This window comes from Chrysochloris asiatica, unplaced genomic scaffold (assembly GCF_000296735.1).
Source record: "Chrysochloris asiatica unplaced genomic scaffold, ChrAsi1.0 scaffold00168, whole genome shotgun sequence".
NCBI classification, from domain to species: Eukaryota; Metazoa; Chordata; class Mammalia; order Afrosoricida; family Chrysochloridae; genus Chrysochloris; species Chrysochloris asiatica.
Window position 1 is genome coordinate 3,851,860 of NW_006408686.1, and position 19,840 is coordinate 3,871,699.

Sequence of the window (19,840 nt, forward strand, 5' to 3'; positions counted from 1 at the left end):
ATAAAGAATTGGGCCAAAGCGAGATAGCTAGCACGTAGAGGCCAAAGGGCTTGAAATTTCTTTCTTTCCAGTTCTCTGCTCTTAATTGTGGTTCTACACCAGGCCAGTTGTGAAGACAACATGCTTCAAGGGGGCATTGGTACTGCTGACTCCACCTTTCTGGATTTTGGAGGCACTGGGAAAAACCCTGGGGATGCCCACCCACCACAGCCTCTCATGCTGGCTGGTACCTTCTGGATCTTAGGCGCCCGTTCCCTCACCCCTCTCCCTCCACCATCCCCACATACAGACAGACGCGGTTTAGCTGATACAGTGTCTGGTGTTTAATCTCACGTTTCTGGTGAGTGAAGGCCAGAAAGAAGAGGGGCGGTTCCAATTTGCTTCCATTTCTGGCTGCTTTCGCAACCCCATCCACCTGGGTTTCTCTGTCTCTGCCCACAGGTGCGCTGGGTGTCGGTCTCTGGGTTCACAGTGGGGGCTGCAGGGGCAGCTAGGGTGGGTCTCTGGAAGCCAGGTAGGCAGCCAAGGTCACCAGGGCGGCGGCATACATGCATACTCCCAGTCCAACGGCGAGGACCCCAAGCAGGAAGGCACGGCGGGAGGCGGCCCCAGCCCCCTGGAAGTCCCCCTTGGCCCAAGCCTTGTTGGTCTGTAGAGTAAGTGAGCAACAGTGACCCAGGCATCCCGTCATCCCCACCCTGCTTCCCACAGCACCCACAGTTAACCCTCCCACCCCAGTCCTGTCCTCCCAACCTAACCGTACATATTCCACAAATATATATGGCGTCCCTACTATGGGTGAGGCTCAGACACTGGGATACTGGGCAACTGATTAAATAAATTATATATGCTCCTTGGAAAGCCTATACAGGGTCACTATGAGTCGGAAGCAACTCGACAGCACTTAACAATATATATTGGAATTTGCAATCCAGTGCTGATCCTACAGTGCCACATCTGGGCTGTAACGTCCGTTTGAACTGCAAGGTTGGCAGTTCAAACTCACCAGCCACTCCTTAGAAACTCTATAACAGGGCCGCTATGAATCTGAACCGACTCAACAGCACTTAACAACACAAACAACAACACATGGCAACCCTCTGCATAGGGTTTCTGAGGGTCTGTAGGATAAGCACTTAATAGCAAGGTCGGTTTAAACTGTAAGGTTGGTGGTTCAAACTCACCATCCACTCCTCGAAAACCCTATATAGGGTCACTATGAGTCAGACATATTGTTAGGAGGGACCGGTCACTGGAGAAGGATAGCATGTTTGCTAACGCGGAGGATTGGAGAAAAAGAGGAGCCCCCCAGCGAGATAGATTGGCATAGTGGTAAGCAGCAATGGACTCAAACAACAATTGTGAGGTTGGCCCAGGACGGGACAGTTTCTCGTTCTGTTGTGCACAGGGTCGCTATGAGTCAGTGCCGACTTGATGGCACCTAACAACAAAACGAGTCGGAATTGACTTGAAGGCACTCAACAAATATATGTATTTATATACGCTGTTGTTAAGTGCCCTCAAGTTGGTTCCAACTCATTGGGCCCCTGTCTACGGTTTCCTAAGAGCGACTGGTGAGCTTGAACTGCCGACACTAATTTTCAAATCAACTTTGCAGTCAGCGCATTCACCCACAGTGCCACACAAAGACTCTATATATATTTCAAGCTCATTTGGTCTTCACAATGGCCCTGTTGTTGTTAAGTGCTGTTGAATCAGTTCCGACTCACAGCCCCCCATATAGGGTTTCTGGGAAGTGGCTAGGGAGCTTGAACTGCAGACATTGTGGTTCAAACTACCGTGCAGTCCAGGGTATTAGCCCACAGCACCACACCAGGAATCCTACAAGGAATTATTTCCATTTCACAGGTAAGGAAAATGAGGCACAGAGAGGTTAAGTGGCTTCCCCCAAAATCTCAAATGTGGGAGATCCAAGATTTGAATCCAGATTCTTAACCACTAAGCTGAGCTGCCCCCTGTCCACTCCAGGAGACCGGTCTCATTTTAGCCCTGGATGTTCTATGCAAATCTCTTCTCCACATATTTTTCTTCCAAGGCATAGGGCTCCTTTTTTTTTTTTTAAATGCATTCTTCTTTTACACCCAGTTTCCTACCACTTATGTGCAAATATTTTGTGTTCTTACCAAGTGTGCACATAATTTGGTAATTTTATTATAGAAAAATCCAAACATCCCCAAAATAAATAAGTGGTGTGGTGGGTTAAGCTTTGGGCTGTCAGCTGCAGGGTCAGCGGTTCAAACCCACCAGCTGCTCCACAGGAGAACGATAAGGCTATCTGCTTCTGTAGAGATTCAGTCTCAGAAACCTTATGGAACAGTCCTAGTCTGTCCTATAGGGGTCACTCTGATTCAGAACTCACTTTGGTAATGGGCTTATCATGAGCTCCTAGGTCCCCAGCACCCAGTTTCAACAATGATCAATTTATGACCAGCCTCCTTTCAGCTGAGCCTCCATCCCCTTCACAATGCACAAACACTATTACCCCAGGTTACTGGGAATGTGGTAGAGTGAATTACTGAATGTCTCTTCTAGCCACAGTCTTTGTAAACTCACACCGAATGGCTTTTTCCTGATGGATCTGGGTAAGAAAAGATGGGGGAGGATGCTGATGGATTATATGGTTTAGTTGTGAGTGATTGTTAATAGGGTAAATTGAGAAAATGTGAAACTCCAATGTGGGTATAACTCAAAGGCATCAGTTCTTCTACGGTCTTCCTTATTCACTGTTATGGTGTTGGAGGAGAATATTGAAAGTGCCATGGGCTGCCAAAAGAACCAACAGATCTGTGTTGGAAGAAGGCAGTCAGAGTGCTCCTTGGAGGCCAGGATGGCCAAAATTTGTCTCCCATACTTCGGACATATTGTCAGGAGGGACCAGTCGCTGGAGAAGGATATCATGTTTGGTAAGGTGGAGGGTCAGAGAAAAAGAGGAAGACCCACAGCGAGATGGATTGGCAAAGTGGCAGCTTCAAATGGGCTCAATTGTGAGGTTGGCCCAGGATCGGGCAGTGTTTTGTTCTGTTGTGCCTCAGTCCAAGGAGCCTCACCACTATTCTTCTTGGCACCTACTTCCTGTTAGTAGCTGCTGTTCAGTTGGCCCCCGATCCTACGCCATCCCCATGATTGGCTGTAGAGCAGACCTTTGTAATCCATAGGGTTTTCACTGGCTGATTGTTGCAAGTAGATGGCCAGGCCTTTCTTCTGAGTCCATTTTAAGTCTAGAAGCTCCGCTAGAACCTGTTCAGCATCATAGCAACACACACAATTCTCCACTGAGTGGAGATGCTCAGAAGGTGCACTGGCTGGGAATTGAACCTGAGTCTCCCTCATGGAAGGCAAGAATTCTACCACGGCCTCATTCCACTATGATCTTGTAAAAATGCATATCTGAATAGGTCACCTATCCCTCCCACCCTGCCCTAAACCCTTCCATAGCTCTCCAATGCTCTTGGGAGGGAAAGACCAGGATCCCTCACACGGTCTAGACCAGTTCCATCCAAGAGACCTTACAGTGATGACGAGTAGGTTTTCTATCTGCGCTGCCCAATATGGTAGCCGCCACAGAGTTGTATGTGGCTACTCCGAATCAACATGTGTAAGTGTGAAAAATGCACACTGGGTTTCAAAGACGTGATATAAAAAAGAGAGTGTAAAATACCACCAATAATTTTTATATTGATTGTATGTTGAAATGATTATGTTTTGGATATGTATTTGTTGGTAAATGCTCTTGAGTCAGTTCCAACTCATAGCGACCCTACGTACATCAGAAGAAACACTGCCCAGTTCTGCATCATCCTCATAATTGCTATGGTTGAGGCCATTGTTGTGGCCAGTGTGTCAATCTATCTCACTGAGGGTCTGCCTCTTTTTGGCTGACCCTCCACTTTACGAAGGAGATACATCGGGTTAGGTAAAATAGTAAAATCTGTGAAAGTCAGCGCCTATGCAAGGTGAAGATCTCTCAGAAAAGGAAAACTCACCAGGTGTTTATGAGACAGGATTCTTAAAAAACAGTGACAGAAAAGCACCCCTGTCAAAGGTGAAAAATTTGTAAGATCTGAAAAAACAAGACAGTCCTGTTGAGTTCTGGCTCTCACAATTTTCACTGTACTATTCAAATGAACTGCAACTACTTCTTACTACTTTAAAAATGTGCTTACTAAATGGAAGCATTTACCTAAGGACAAAAAGTTCAGGAGGGTTGGAAAAGAAGAAAGAAGGGAAACAAGAAAGACAGGGAGGAAGCAGGGTAAGTGGTACAACATTGAGGGGACAGCAATCATTGAGGTGAAAGGAAGTGTATGATTTGTGGAATGTAAAACTGATCATCTGCTCAGTGAACCTTCACTCAAGTCACAATAAAAAAGCTTTAGATGACGTAGGTGGTTCAGATTATATTTCTATTAGTGCTAGTTTGCATTGTCCTGCATTCATTCATTCATTCATTTTGGCTTGATTGCAGGCATGCATTTCAAATACGTGAGTACTTACAATATGTTATGGAGCAGGGACTCAGTGATAAACAGCGGAGGGAGGCAGAGGATACCTGCCGGAAAGAAGGAGCTAAATACATAGATAATTCCAAGTAGTGATCAACACAGTGTATTGAATAAGAGGGTCAGAGAGCGATGGGATGGGTCAGTGATGAAGTGACATCTGAGCAAAAGTTGCCCACCGAGTGATGTGTCTCACCCTTGCCTCGCTAACTCCTGAGCCTTCAGATTTCAGCTTTAGCATCGTTTTCTTGTGGAATATTCCCTCACCTTCACAACTGGATAAAACCACACTAGGCAATGCCTCCTTGCACCACACAGAGCCTCCTGGCTGATGCAAGAGATTAACACACTCAGCTGCTAACTTAAAGGTTGACAGTTTAGGTCCACCAGAGGTACCTCAGAAGAAAGCCCTCCCAATCTACTTCCGCAAGATCGGCCACTGAACACCCTCTCGAGCACAGTTTAACTCTGACGCACGTGGGGTTGTCATGAGTTAGAATCCACGGGAAACACAGCTGGGTTTTTTTTTTTAGCACAACCTACGTCTGCTTTGCATGTCTGACCAACCAGCAATTTTACTGTGTTTACAGATAACATCTGTGAAACCCACGAGGTCTTTAAATTCCATAAGGGCCAGGACTGTGCAGATTTCTACTCTCCTGTGTATTCCATCCTTGGACTGGCTCTCTAAATCCAATTTCCTCTGGCTACATGGAGAAGTTGTTGTTGTTAGTGCCATCAGTCGGTTCCGACTCATAGTGACCCTGTATAGGGTTTCCAAGGAGCAACTGGTGAGTTTGAACCACCGACCTTGCAGTTCAAACTGATCTTGAAGTGGAGTGCTTATACTATAGCGCCACACTAGACGTCGGAGAGCTTAAAAACTACATTTCCCAGAGTCCTTTGCAGCTAGGGTTTGAGTGTGAATGAGAGGTTGGGTGAGACTTGGAAGAATGAGTCACCTAGCAGTTACTGCTGGCTATGAAGGTAGTCCAGGAGTGCTTTCTTCTGCCTCCTGGAGAGCAAGACAGGTGGTAGTACCAGCTTCCTGCTGTCATGCTCCTGAATCACAGCTGTGGAGGTCCGCTCTCCAGCCTCAAAGCAGGTTTGAGCTGCCTCTGAGGCATCAGTTCCCCAGGGGGCGGGTCCAGGGTGTTCTATGGAGAATTGTTCCAAAAGGCCCAGCTCCTTCAGCTCTTCCAGCAATTTTACAAGAACCTGAGCCCTGATGGCCCTGTAAGTGAGGCTTTGGATTGCTAGCTGAAAGGTCCACAGTTCAAATCCTCTAACTGCTCCTCACTAGAAAGATGAAGCTGTCTGCTCCCACAGAGATTTATATTCTCAGAAACCCTATGTAGAGTCGCCATGAGTCAATCAACTCAGTGGCAATGGTTTGGAATTTGAACCTTTATGTTAGTCCTCATTTTCCCTTACTGATCTTCCCTCTTCTCCCCTTGCCCTCTAAAGTTGTCACTACAGGTAGCCAGAGGCATCCTAAGCCAGTTCAAGTCCCCCCTCAGCCTGTTGCTCTCCTATGGCTCTGGTTTTAGAGAGGCAGCCAAAGTCCTTACTGTGGCCCAGAAGGCTCCACAGGACCAGACCTATCCATCACTTCTTGCCACCTTCTCCCTCCCTCCCTCTACTCCAGCCTGGGCCTCCTTCCTGCTCCTTGGAGACACAGCAAACACACTGGCCTCAAGACCCTCCACCCAGGCTAGTCCCTCTTTCTGGAATGTTCTTCTCTCAGGTACCCAGGTGCCTTACTTCATCCCTTCTTTCCAATGTCACCATCTCCTGAGACCTTCCTAGGCCACCTACTGCCATCCACATTTCCAATCACTCTGTTTGATTTTCCTCTTTGTTGTTGTTAAATGCTGTTGATTTGGTTCTGGCTCATTGTGACTCTGTATACTATGATTTCCAAGGAGCAGTTTGAACTGTTGACCTAACAGTTAGCAGTCCAGTGTTTATACTACAGCACCATCTGGACTCCCCTTAGCATGCTACTTACTATATAAACTTACTTGTTTATTGTTGGTCTCAACTAAAATCTCACTTCCATTGGGCTTTGCTTAGTTCACTGCTGTATTTCCTGTATCTAGAGCAGGGTCTGACACACAGTGGTGGTGGTGGTGGTGGCTGTGTGCCACTGAGTCGGTTCCAACTCATAGCAACCCTAGACCAGGTTTCTGAGGCTGTAAATAGTTACTGGAGCAGAAAGTCTCATCTTTCTCCTACAGAACAACTAGGTGATGCCATGTGAACTGCTGACCTTTTGGTTAGCAGCCCAGCTCACAATCTACTAGGTTACCAGGGCTCCTTTGACACACACAGTAGGCACTCAGCAAAGATGAGCTGAATCAACAGTAAATCCCTTCTGAATATCAAGTGTGGTTTTGTTTCTTGTACTGAAGAACCCAGCACAGAGCCAGGTCCCCAGCAGATGTTCTAGCAATGTCTGCTGAATGTACACCCTGCTGATATACATGGTGACACACACATGCATGCACATACACAGCTACCACCCAGTACACACAGAGACATCATACAACACACATGCACACACAGACACATACACCACACACGCGAATGCCACACATTATTCATACACACAGGGGTCTCACACAATATACACACATACAGAGACCCGCCCCCAAGCACACAGAGACGCCAAACAATATACATGCACATACAGACACTATATAACACACACCCGCATGCAGAGATCTCCCATGCAGGACACTGCACAGTACAATACACATGCATACAGAGACCCACAGAATACCATCATTAATTTGGACACATCACACAATACAAGCACAAAGACACTACATAATACACACATATACAAAGACCCACAGACTACTAATATACATTTGGAGACATAACACCATACACACAGGCAGACACTATACAATACACACAGAGACCACATGATGCACACACAGAGAAACAGACCCACAGAATACAAACATGCATTTGGAAGTATCACATAATACACACATATACAGAGATACCACATAATATACACACATATTCAGAGATACTGTACAATAGGCATGACACAATACACACACATTTGGAGAATCACTCAATACATATACACATGCACACAGAGACCCTATACAGTACACATTCCCATATATATAGAGGCACCACAATACATACACACACACACACAGACTGACCTTCTGGACCAGGCAGAATGCAGCGATGCCCACAGGCCAGAAACAGCAGAGCATGGAGAAGACAGCCAAGCCGAGGTGGTCATGGGGTAGAAGTGGGGAGAGACGGCCGCCCCCATCCCAGTCTGAGTCACTGTCACTGGATGACACATCCTATGGGCAGGAGAAGTCCTAGATGGGCATCTCCATCACCTTCCCTACCCTACTGATTTGCTCCCCATACTCCCAAAGACCAAATTCAAGGCTCCTCAGAGAGAGAGGAAAAAGAAAAAACATTCCAAGAGATGAGCTCTTGACTTTTTGTACCTGGAACCCTTGGAAGGAAAGCTGTAGACTGTGTCTGCCAAGTAAAGTCCCATCTAAAACCAACGGTTTTAGTTCAATTTCAAGGGTTTCACAGGCCCAATCATAGACAACACAATTGCTTATAAATACAGAGTTAAAACCCCCTGAAGGTGGAGACAGATGACATCAGGAACAGGAACCTGCAAAAAGATGGGGACAAGGGAAAGCTGCTCTGCCATCTGCTAATCATGGCATAAGTCAAGAGGCCCAACCTGCCCACTGAAAACAACTATAGATTTTAGATAAAATATATGTTTTTTTTAATTGTACAAGCATCAAAGAGCTGACAAAATTGTAGGGAATTACTGGAAAGCCAAAACTGAAGTGAAAAATCATTAAACAGAGAAGTTAAATGAGCAGAGAAGGACTCTTTTGCCCTGCAGGCATTTGTCAATCTCAGACATTTTAAGCTTTCACTCAAACCTTGAACTAGATTCAAAATGATCTCTAACTGGTAGTGTCCCAGGCAGCTGGCAGAATCCAACCAAATCCTCTCTGGAGGAAGGGACCTTCATTCTAGGGTTCAAATTATCCCTAAAATGTTTTCAAACACAATGACTGGTATACAGTCAAAGATAGTTAGAGACATAGGTACCAAGAATGAGAACCAGCAGAAACTCAAGTGGCCCTCACAGTGTGCACACACAGACCAATGTAAAAATGATGCTTATCATGTGTAGCAGATTGTATTTTCCACAAATGACCACACCAATCTCTCCCATCCTACAAACTCTTCTTACAGTGTGACTTTGACACTCCTCTCATGCAAAGTGACGCTTAGATCCCTTACCCTTGAATCCAGGCAGACTTGGGTGGGACTCACTATAACTAATAGAATACGGTAGAAGGGATACTACATTGTTTCCAAGGCGAAATCAGAAAAGGTGAGACAGCTTCAGGCTTTGCTGAATCACTCATGCTGGGGGCATGTGAGTAGCCTGAATGCCCTGAAGCCGCCATGTTGTCAGGAAGTCCAGACTAGCCCATACAGAAAGGCGTGAGAAGGCCTGATATTGCATGAAGAGAAAGAGATACTGCAGCCTCCAGCTGCTTCAACCCCACACTCTTCCAGCTCCTGCCGTCTGCAACTATCTAAAAGATCCAAGCAGAACGGCCCCGCCAAATTCTCTCCAAATTCCTGACCCACACAAACTAGGAAGCATAAAGTGATAGTTAATTAAACTTTTGTGTCAACTTGACCTGGTCAAGGTTCTCAGAGGTTTGGCAATTGAGATGTAACTAGTCCCCCATGAGGCAATTTACTATAATGTAATCAACTCCTTGATGAGGTCTGCTATGAGCAGCCAGTCAGTCAATTGAAGGGAAGCTTCCTCAAGGATGTGTTCTGCTTCCAAATTAGTCTACACTCAGGCAAAACTTGCTTGCTCTCTGCTGGATCTGGTTCTTGCATCTGGCTCATCCTCCAACCTCTGGTTCTTTGGACTTGAGCAAGTAGCCTGGGCGCTATAACTTGGGAGTTGTCATCCGCTGACCTTCTTACCTGCTGGACCCACCTGGCTGCCTGGCATCTGAACTGCCAATCTGGGTTCATCAGCCCTGCAGCCATGTGAGTCAGAAGCCTCCATCCTGGCTTCTGACCCATGAACTTGAGACTTGGCCACCTCCTTGTATGAGCCATTTCCTTGATATTAACCTCTCTTTATGTTGTTGTTGTTGTTGTTAAGTGCCGTCGAGTCGGTTCCGACCCATAGCGACCCTGTACAGGGTTTCCAAGGGTGTAAATCTTTATGGGAGCAGAAAGCCTCATCTTTCTCCCGCGGAGCGGCTGGTAGTTTCAAACTGCTGACCTTAAGGTTCGCAGCCCGATTCGTAACCACTACGCTACCAGAGCTCCGGAAAAAAAAAACACCTCTCTTTATATACACATATATAAAAACTTCACTGTGGCTTCCCTAGAGAGCCCAGCTTAAGGCACATAATAGTAAAGATTTTAAACTTTACTATTTCAACTTTAAAGTGGTTATTTTAAACTATTGAGCTTTGGGGTGAGTTGTCATGGTGTAACAATAACTGGAAAAAACATATTTAAGAAATGAAAGACATGCTTGAAAATATATATTCTAGAGGGGAAAAAAAAAACTCTTAAGTGACATTTACTTTGATAAAAAGAGGCCATGGCTGACAGAGGCCAGAGGTGTGTCAGCTTGGAAACGAGACAGACAGAGAGAGAACAAGGGAGACAGAGATCAGGGAAGACATACAGAGAGCCAGAGGCCAGAAAACAAAGATGAGAGACCAATCTGGAGAATAAAGGCAAAGGAATCAGAGGAGCCACAGTTAGGAAGCCCACATACAGTGAGGAAGTGAGACACCAGGTTCTGTGCTGCTCAGCCTGCCAGATGTTGGTCACAGATATGGTCACCCATATCCCCCTCCCTGAGCTCCCTCTAAAGTCTGCTGCTCCTACCTCAAGTTCAGGGTGCCCCAGCTCCCCCAGGCCAGCGCTCACAGAGGGAAGAGGTGGTGGTGAGGGCTGCCAACCCCTCAGAGACTCTGCAAAGGTGGTCTCTCTCAAGGAGGGCCCCAACTCAGGCTTGCCTGGCTTCTGGGCAGGGGGCTCACAGCCGGCGCCTGCCAGCAGAGGCTGCTGAAGCTCCCGAAGACTGGGGCTATCCATGGCCCCAGGGGGGAAGGCTCTGGGATGGGTGTCCTGGGGAGGAGGAAGAAGAGAAAGCTAAGTTTTATAAGTCTTACCTTCACCCTTCCACTGACCCACCCCTAGACTAGTCTCTTGAGACACGCAAAGCAAAGACTAGTTAGTTCAATGCCCCTCAGGCCTATTTTACAGATGGGAAAATTGAGGCCCAGAGAGAGAAGGATCTAATCACCTCAGGCCATGTACCTGTTATACACTCATTCCAAACCATGCCATGCATACTTTCTTGCTCTATGTATCTCACCCATACATACCCATCTTGGGTTCACACATCATCTGATCTCATACACTTCTTCCAAGCCCACATACCCTTCACAAACTCATTCCTCCAAGGACCCCTTGAACTTCACACACACACACACACACACACACACACACACACGCACACACCTCTCCCAGGTCTCCTAGGCCTGTCCATCTGTGTACCCCAAGTCTCCTGCCCCACATACCCTTATGATCACAACCCCGTTCCCTGTGCATCTCACAGGGGCTCCTCTCATATTTACACCAAACACCAGCTCCCAGAAAACACCCTTCCCAGGTCTGTAGGCTTCTTACACATTTATAGCAAACGACACCTAATCCCCACCACATCACAACCGCCTCCCCCACGACGCACCATGCGGCCTTCCCACACATCTCTCCCCTTGCACACCTGCCCCAAGCATTTACCTGTTCACGCACCCTTCCCATAACGTGCTCCCCAACTTCCTGCACACTAACCAGCTTCTCAAACACCTCCTGGTTTACCTCAGTCCTCCTCTACATGCCCCCCCCCTATATAACGCCCCAACTCCTCCCCTTACATACACACACATACACTCAACACGATCACAAAGAAGATTCTTCGCGCTCCACGAGCTGCGTGGGGCCCCCCAAGTCCTGTCATTCTAAACCTGGTTGAACCAATTTCCTCACCAAGGGTTTGCCTCCCCATCCCCAACGTCAACACCCTGGCGAGGGACTGTGCCCCTCACTCACCGTACCCAGCTGCACGCTAGGACCTCCTGGACCCCCTCCCCCCAGTAACAGCAGCCGCCAGGGACACCGCCGCCCAAGCTCTGGGGAGGCTCAGTAAGATAGGTGCTAGTGGGGACCAGGCCTGTAGAGAGTAGGGGGCTACAAGCCCGTCTCCGCGTCCTTCTCACTGCCTCCGGCCTGCAGCGCGAGGGGGCGGGTATAGGGGCGGGCATAAGGGCGGGGCAGTTGCCTTCTGGGTTCCGCCCCTTAGCGGCTGCAGGGAGGGAGCATTGAACGCCGATATTAGCGCCCAGGCACCGACCTGTTGTGTTATCCACGGTCTGTGGGGATGGGCGGGGGTTCCCGAACACATGGGTCGGTTTAACAATCCCTTCCCTCAAATGCCCCGCACAAATACTACTTGTAGGGGGAGGGGGCGCCCCAGACTCTCCGGGGCCTTCTTGGCTTGGCCCCGCCTCCCCTTTCCTTCCCTGTTGCCAATCACAACAACATAACTGCACAGTTCTAAGTGCTTTATATGTCGATTTACACATTAATTCCTCAGAATAACCCCCAAGAGGCACTATCGTTTATGGTCTCCGTTTTATACAAAAGGAAAGAGGCCCGGAGAACGTAGGTAATTTGCCTAAAATCACACTGCAAGACTTACTGGTTCAAATTTATCAGCCGCTTCTTGGAAACCCTATACAGGGTCGCTATGAGTCGGAACCGACTGCCCGGGTCCCGTATAAAATTGCTCTCCGCAGTTCTGTTTTGCAAATAAAGGAAACTGAGGCTTAGACAAGGGGACAGCTGGTAAGAGGACGGGAGATTGTAAATTCAGCCCATCTCAAGGAGAGGAGAGGACCTTGAGGCAAAAAGAAGATTGTAAGCTTTTAAGACCCCCGGGCAACCACAGAAGCAGTAAACACGTTATTAAACCCATTAACTGGATGTCTCATGAAACCATGACCCTAAGCCCCCAAACCAAAGAAGCAGATCCCATGTATTTGGATTTGTACATAAGTAGCCCCAGCAATTATTCTTTGTGTTTGTGTGTATGTCATAGTTACAAATATATCTGTCACACTTTTACTAATTCAACTTTTTACAGGTGTATAACTTATTGACAGAAATTACATTATTGGTTGTGCAACCCTACCCTAAATCAATTCAATTTTTCAATGTTTGTTAACCATTCCCCTCTTAATCTCTCCCACTCCTGGTAACCACTAAAAATCTTTGATCTCAAAAAAATATTTGCCTGTTCTTTTTTTTTTTTTTTTATAGAAGTGACAATCCTCAGTTTCTCCATCTCTAAAAGGGTTAAATGCTTCCTTGACCCTTAGATGTGCTAATAATACTTGAAGCACTAGATTGAGCATGATGAGAAATGTCCAACATTTAACTAAAGCCTGACACAGAGCAGAAGCTTTGAACCTGCTGATGGTTTTAATTGATATTTTTATTTTCATCCATCTTCCTCAGTCTGATAGGTTGTTTACAACCCCCCCACCACGCCCTGTAGACCTCCACCTCCTCCAGGAACCCCAATTCACTTGCACTGGCTTCCCCTTTTCAGAAGCCCTCAGCCAGACTGGAGGATTCCCCACCTTGAGGTGGGGCCTGTGTGGAATTTCCTTGTTCCAGGGCTCTGTGCCAAAAGTCCAGACGCTGGAGCTGGCACGGGCTCCACTCCAGAACAGATGGCATCTGTTAGTGCACTTGGCTCAGCCAGTTTCTGGCAGATGAGAAGGAGGTAGGGAGAACGAAAAGAGGGTAGACAGGAGGAAGGAAAGCCGAAGGTTGTTTTACGCAGAAGAGATGTCTTGTTCCTCTCATCTCAGCTTTGCTCTTCTTGTTGGTTTTCATATTACTTCTTACTATGAAAAGAGCCCAGATGGCACTGTACGATAAACACTGGACTGCTTGTTAACTACAAGGTTGGTGGTTCAAACCCACCAGCTGATCCTCAGGTAAAAAAAAATGAGGCTTTTTGTTCCCGTAAAGATGTACAGCCTTGGAAACCCTATACATGGTCACTATGAGTTGGAATTGATACGATGGAGGAGTGGGTTGGTTTTGGTTTGGTCTCGCTATGAAGGGTCCCTGGTGACACATGGGGGTTAAGCGGTGGGCTGTTTGTTCACTAAAAGGTCAGTAGTTCAAACTCACCAGCTGTTCCACAAGAGAAAGATAAGTCAGTCTGTTTCCGTAAAGATTTACAGTTTTAGAAACCCTAGGGCACAGTTCTACTCTGTCATACACGGTTGCTATGAGCTGGAATCCATGGCTTTGCTTTCTCACTAGGAGACATTACACTGTGCATGTCTTTTGTTTGTGGTCTGAGTCCTACATGTCAGTATCCGCTCTCAAGCTTTGGGAGTTAATCTGTCTTATTGACTGCTGTGCCTCAGGGCCCTGACTTTAGGTTGTTGTTGTTGTTAAGTGCTGTTGAGTCGATTCCGACCCATAATGACCCTGTATGGGGTTTCCGAGGAGCAGCTGGTGAGCTTCAACTGCTGACCTGCTTTGCAGTCTGGTGCATTAACCCACAGCGCCACACCAGGACTCCTGACTTTAGGTTGTTGTTGTTAAGTGCCATCAGTTGGTTCTGACCCATAGCAACCCTGTATAGGATTTCCAAGGAGAGGCTGGTGTGATTGAACCGCCGACCTTGTGGTTCTAACTGACTGCCGTCCAGTGCATTAACCCACAGCGCCACATCAGGACTTTGGGTGAGGGTGGGAGGGTGTTGGTATTTGGACTCCTGAGTGTTGTGCTGTATGATCCACACTAGATTGCGAACCACAAGGTCAGAAGTTCAAACCCACCAGGATCACTATGAATCCAAACCTACCTTGAAAACCCAATACAGGGTTGCTATGGGTTTGAATCAACTCAAAGGCACTTAACAATGACACTATTTTAATGAAAATTGAGCCGTGGGGGTGAGTGAAGGGTGTTTCAGAGCCTTAGTCTCAGGGGTTCTGCTAGGCTCTGACTAGTAAATCTGGTCGTTTCTATAGCAACCATTTTAGATCATAAATTTTAGATGGTACAAATATTTAATCTAATAAAGAATTGCCTTCTTCTGTAGAATTAAAATAAAACTACATCTGATAGCATTCATCTCAATGTGGTCTTTAACCTTAATTTATGTTGTTGTTGTTGTTAAGTGCCCTTGAGTCGGTTCCGACCCATAGCGACCCTGAACAGGATTTCCAAGGCTGTAAATTTTTATGGGAGCAGAAAGCCTCATCTTTCTCCCGTGGAGCAGCTGGTAGTTTCAAACTGATGACCTTGCGGTTCACAGTCCAATTCGTAACCACTATGCTACCAGAGCTCCTTAATTTATACGAACATAGAAATTGATGTGTGTCTGTGAGTTAACTGTATCTGCTATTATCAATTTTTAAATATCAGGACTCAAGGATATTCTGCTTCAAAGATAGATATTTAGGAAGATATTGACTCTTCTTAGGTCCTTTAAAATTTTTTTTTAACTTTTTATTGTGAACTGAGTGAACTGAAGGTTTACAGACAAGATCATCAGCTTTACAAATTTAACAAATGATGCACTTAGTTTCAACTCAATGATTACAATCCCCTCCTTGCAATAACAGACACCCTACTTCCTCCCTGTGGTTCCCCTTTTACATCTTATATTTCACAAATGAATAAAGCAAAAATATTTGATATTGTTGTTGTCGTTAAGTGCCATCGAGTCAGTTCTGACCCATAGGGACCCTGTATAGGGTTTCCAAGGAGCAGCTGGTGAGCTTCAACTGCTGACCTTGCAGATCTAATAGCGAGCGCATTAACCCACAGCACACATATAAAACAAAAATATATATATTCATTTAAAATGTCCACAGGGCACAATCTGCAAGCCAGCCTCCTTCCCGCAGGCACACTTACTCATTTCCTTGGGCCTAGAGCCCTAAGCCATGGTGTTTTCAATTGCCCCATTTGCATGTGAAAGTTGGGCAATGAACAAGGCAGACCAAAGAAGCATCAAGGCAATTAAATTATTGTGTTGGAGGAGAAGTACCCGGATGGCCAGAAGAACAAACATTTTTAGAAGAAGTACAGCTGGAATGTTTTTTAGAAGCAAAGATGGTGAGACTTTGTCTCTTGTACTTTACACATGTTGTCAGGAGGAGCGAGTCCCTGGAGGAGGCCCATGGTTGGTAAAGTGGAGGGCCATCTCACTACGAACTTGTATTGGGTCCCCAGCCTCACTTCATTCACTGGTCAAAAAGAGGTCCAAGCCTCTTAGATAGAGTATGTGATGATCTTGGACCATGATTCCAGCCAGGATCATCAGTGAAGGCTTAAACTACTGAGTGAAAGATTCATGAGGAACCAAAGCAAACCCATGGCCGTTAAGTCTACTCTTACGGTTCCGTATGCATCTGAGTAGAATGAATCCATAAGGTTTTCAAGGCTGTGACCATTCAGAAACAAATCTCCAGGTCTTTCTTCCCAGGTACCTCTGGTTGATGGGTTTGAACCGCCAACCTTTCAAAGAGTAGTCAGCCATTTAAAAATCTGTGCCACTTGGGGACTCTTTGATAAGGTACAACAGGATATATATTTTTTAATTTCAAAAGTAAGTATCTTACTCCAGATTACTGATTCACTACAATGGGAGAATATAGTGGTGAAAACAAGCAGATACCACACTAACCAAGTGGAAGAAGTTAACACCTTTAAGGAATAAGAAGACATCATGGACCTCAGTTTGTGATGCACTGAGACGCACAGGGCATCACTTCTGTGGTATTCCTGTCAAAAAATCACAACCTGGATCTAACCATAAGGAAATATGTGGCAAAGCCAAATTGAGGGACGCTCTACAATGTACCTGGCCTGTACCCACTATCCACTCATGGGAGAAAGATGAAGCAGTTGGCTTCGCTTCAAAAAGATGTACAGCCTCACAAACCCTAGGGACAGTTCTACTCTGACCAATGGGGTCACTGTGAGTTGGAATTAACGCAACAGCAGTGGGTTAATGTTAAATTGGAGCCCTGATGTCACAGTGGTTAAGCGCTCAGCTGCTAACTGAAAGGTAAGCAGTTCGAATTTACTTGCTGTGCTTTGGAAGAAAAGATCTGGCAATTTGCTTCTGTAGGAATCACAGCTTAGGAAATCCTATGGGACAGTTTTCCTCTATCATATAAGGTCACCATGAGTCAGACTTGACTGAACGTCACACAACAACAGTGTTAAATTGGTACTATTGTGACTTAGAATTCCCTTGCTCTCAGAAGTGTGTTGTTAAAAAGGATGAGTTTTAATCTGTATACAGGTGTGTATGTACAATATAGATAGGTATACTTCGTTTTATTGCATGTCATAGATAGAACATTTTTTCCCAAACTGAACATTTGTGGCAACCCTGTGTGTCAAGCAGGTCTGCTGGCATCCATTTTCCCAACCAAATATGCTCACTCTGTGTTTCTGTGTCCCACAATATTTCACACTTTTTCACAATGCTCTTGTTGTGAAGTGCCTTCGTGTCAGTTCCGACTCATAGTGACCCTGTATAGGGTTGCCGAGGAGCGACGGGTGAGCTTGAACCGCCAATCTGCAGTTCAAACTGACTTTACAGTCTAGTGCATTTAGTGCACAGTTAATAAACTACAGTATAGTGTTAATATAATTTTCATATACACTGTTGTTGTTGAGTGTTGTCGAGTCGGTTCTGACTCATAGCCACCCTATATAGGGTTTCTGAGGCTGTAACTCTTTACCAGAGCAGAAAGCCTCATCTTTCTCCTACAGAAATGCTGGTGCATTCGAACTGCTGACCTTGGAGTTAGCAGCCCAACACATAACCCACTATGCTACCAGGTCTCATCCATATGCTATACTTTAAAAAAAATTAGATCTTTACATACTCATATAGCCAAGGGTTCAAGATACACGACTGAGTGAAAAAAGGTAACCATATGTGAAATATATCATTTCAGTGAAAACAACAATAAAAATCATCAATGATAACAACAACATGTTTTAGTGCTTTCACGATTCTGAATTCATTACATGTGTGTATAAGTTATCTATTGCTGCATAACAAATCACCCCCAAACCTTATTGACGTGAAACAATGAGCATGTTTGATCTTACAGAGTAGCTTGTTGTTGTTAAGGACTTTTGAATGGGTTCTGACTCACAGTGAACAGCTGACTTGTGGTTCACAGCCCAGTGCGGATCCTACAGCACCACATCAGGAGTCTGGCAACGGCTTAGCTGGGTGGTTTTAGCTCAGGGTCTTCTTAGGAAGTTTACATGCAAGATGTTGGCTGTAGTAGTTTGAAGACTTGATTAGGTCTGAAAGATTGCTTCGAAGATGTTGGTTGTTGGTAGGAGTCCTCAGTTCTTCCCCATTTAGGTTTGTCCACCAGCTAATTCACTAACCTCACAACTTGCTGGCTGACTTCCCTCAGAGGAATCAATTGAATTGTGCCCATTCTCCTAAAACAACCAACTATATATTGAATTCCTAGCCCCTGAGACTATGGACCATGACCTTGTTTGAAATACAGTCTTTGAAAGTGTCATGAGGTCATACCAGAGTGGGGTTGATCTTAATCCCACCTGAGTGGTGTCCTTCTAAAGCAGAAACAGAGAGACACCATGTGATCTAGTAGGTGCCAGTCAAGGAATGTTTAGACCTAAAAGAGCTCTGGTAGCGTAGTGGTTACAAATCGGGCTGTGAACCTTAAGGTCAGTAGTTCAAAACTATCAGCTATCCCATGGGAGAAAAATGAAGCTTTCTGCTCCCGTAAAGATTTACAGCCTCGGAAACCCTGTACAGGGTCACTATGAGTCGGAACCGACTCCATGGCTCATAATCACCACCACCACCGGAAGCTAGGATCCTGGTGTAGCTCTGTAGGATAAGCTAACCACCAGCCACTCCTTGGAAACCCTAGGCAGGGTCTCTATGAGTTGGAACCAACTCACAGCACTTAACAACGCTACCAAAACCTAGAAGAGATTCAGCTTCTCTGTCACAGCCTCAGAAGGAATCAACAGAACTGACACACCCTGATTTCGAACTCCTAGCCTCCACAACTGGGAGATAAAACACTTCCGTTGTTCAAAGCTACCCACATTGTGGTCATCTGTTACACATAACACAAGGTGGAAGTTTCAATTTCTTTTGTGATCCAGTCTTGTTAGTCACACACTAACACTTCTATTACACTCTACTGGTTAGAAGTAAATCACTAAGTGTAGCCCACAGTCAAGGAGAAGGGAATTGGAACTGTTAACAACAAGGTCAGTGGTTCAAACCCACTGGAAACTCCTAAGCTCCTAGGAAACTCCTACAGGGTGGCTAGGAGTTGGTACTGACTTGAGGACACTTAACAACAGCAACAATTGGAGGAGTGGCAAAGACTCTGCTGTTGTCGTCAAGTGCCTGTCGAGTCAGTTCTGACTCATAGCCACCCTCTATAGGGTTTCCGAGGAGACGCTGGTGAGCTAGAACCACCGTGCTTGAAGTTCAAACCAACCTTGCAATCCAGCGCATTAACCCTCGGCGCTACACCACTCCAAAGACTCCGTAGTCTGTGGACATATATTAAGATAGCTTCATATATTAAATCATTGTTTTTGTTAACTGCCATCGAGTCAGTTCTGACTTCTAGTAATCCTGTATAGGGTTTCTGAAAAGCAGCTGGTGGGTTTGAACTGCAAACCTTGAAGTTAGCAGTCCAGTGCTTATCCTATAGCATCATACCAGTATGCCTCACAATACCCCACTGAGGCGGGTCCTATCACTCATTCCTATGTTACAAATGAGGAAACTCAGGTAGAGAGACACTAAAGGTAACACAGAAGGGATAAAGCCAAGACTTAAATCTAGGAAGTTACCCTGTGGGGGGCCATTTTCTTAATTACTAATATTAACCAAAGAGTCCCTGGGTGGTGCAAACAGGTATTTTGCTCTACTTCTAATTGAAAGGTTAAGGAGCTTTGGTAGTGTAGTGGTTATGAACCGGGCTGCGAACAGCAAGGTCAGCAGTTCGAAACTACCAGCTGTTCCGTGGGAGAAAGATGAGGCATTCTGCTCCTGTAAAGATTTACAGCTTTGGAGACCCTGTGCAGGGTCACTATGAGTTGGAACCGACTTC

At 45.8% G+C, this 19,840-nt stretch overlaps 1 protein-coding gene across 2 annotated transcripts in view; it reads right to left on the reverse strand.

Annotated features, from left to right (window-relative positions):
• LOC102830019 (2-oxoisovalerate dehydrogenase subunit alpha, mitochondrial-like) overlaps positions 1-10,688 on the reverse strand; it is a 50,845-nt gene extending 40,157 nt beyond the window's left edge. Inside the window, exons 1-3 of one of the 2 annotated variants that reach the window (XM_006871393.1) lie at positions 10,479-10,688; positions 7,709-7,858; positions 491-649 (exon numbers count right to left, since the gene is read on the reverse strand). In XM_006871393.1, the coding sequence (XP_006871455.1) occupies positions 491-649; positions 7,709-7,858; positions 10,479-10,688 (519 nt within the window). Of the gene's footprint in view, positions 1-490; positions 650-2,616; positions 2,627-7,708; positions 7,859-10,478 lie in introns of those variants that run through there. The other variant, XM_006871392.1, reaches the window with a different exon arrangement.
• Between the last annotated feature and the right edge of the window lie 9,152 nt (positions 10,689-19,840).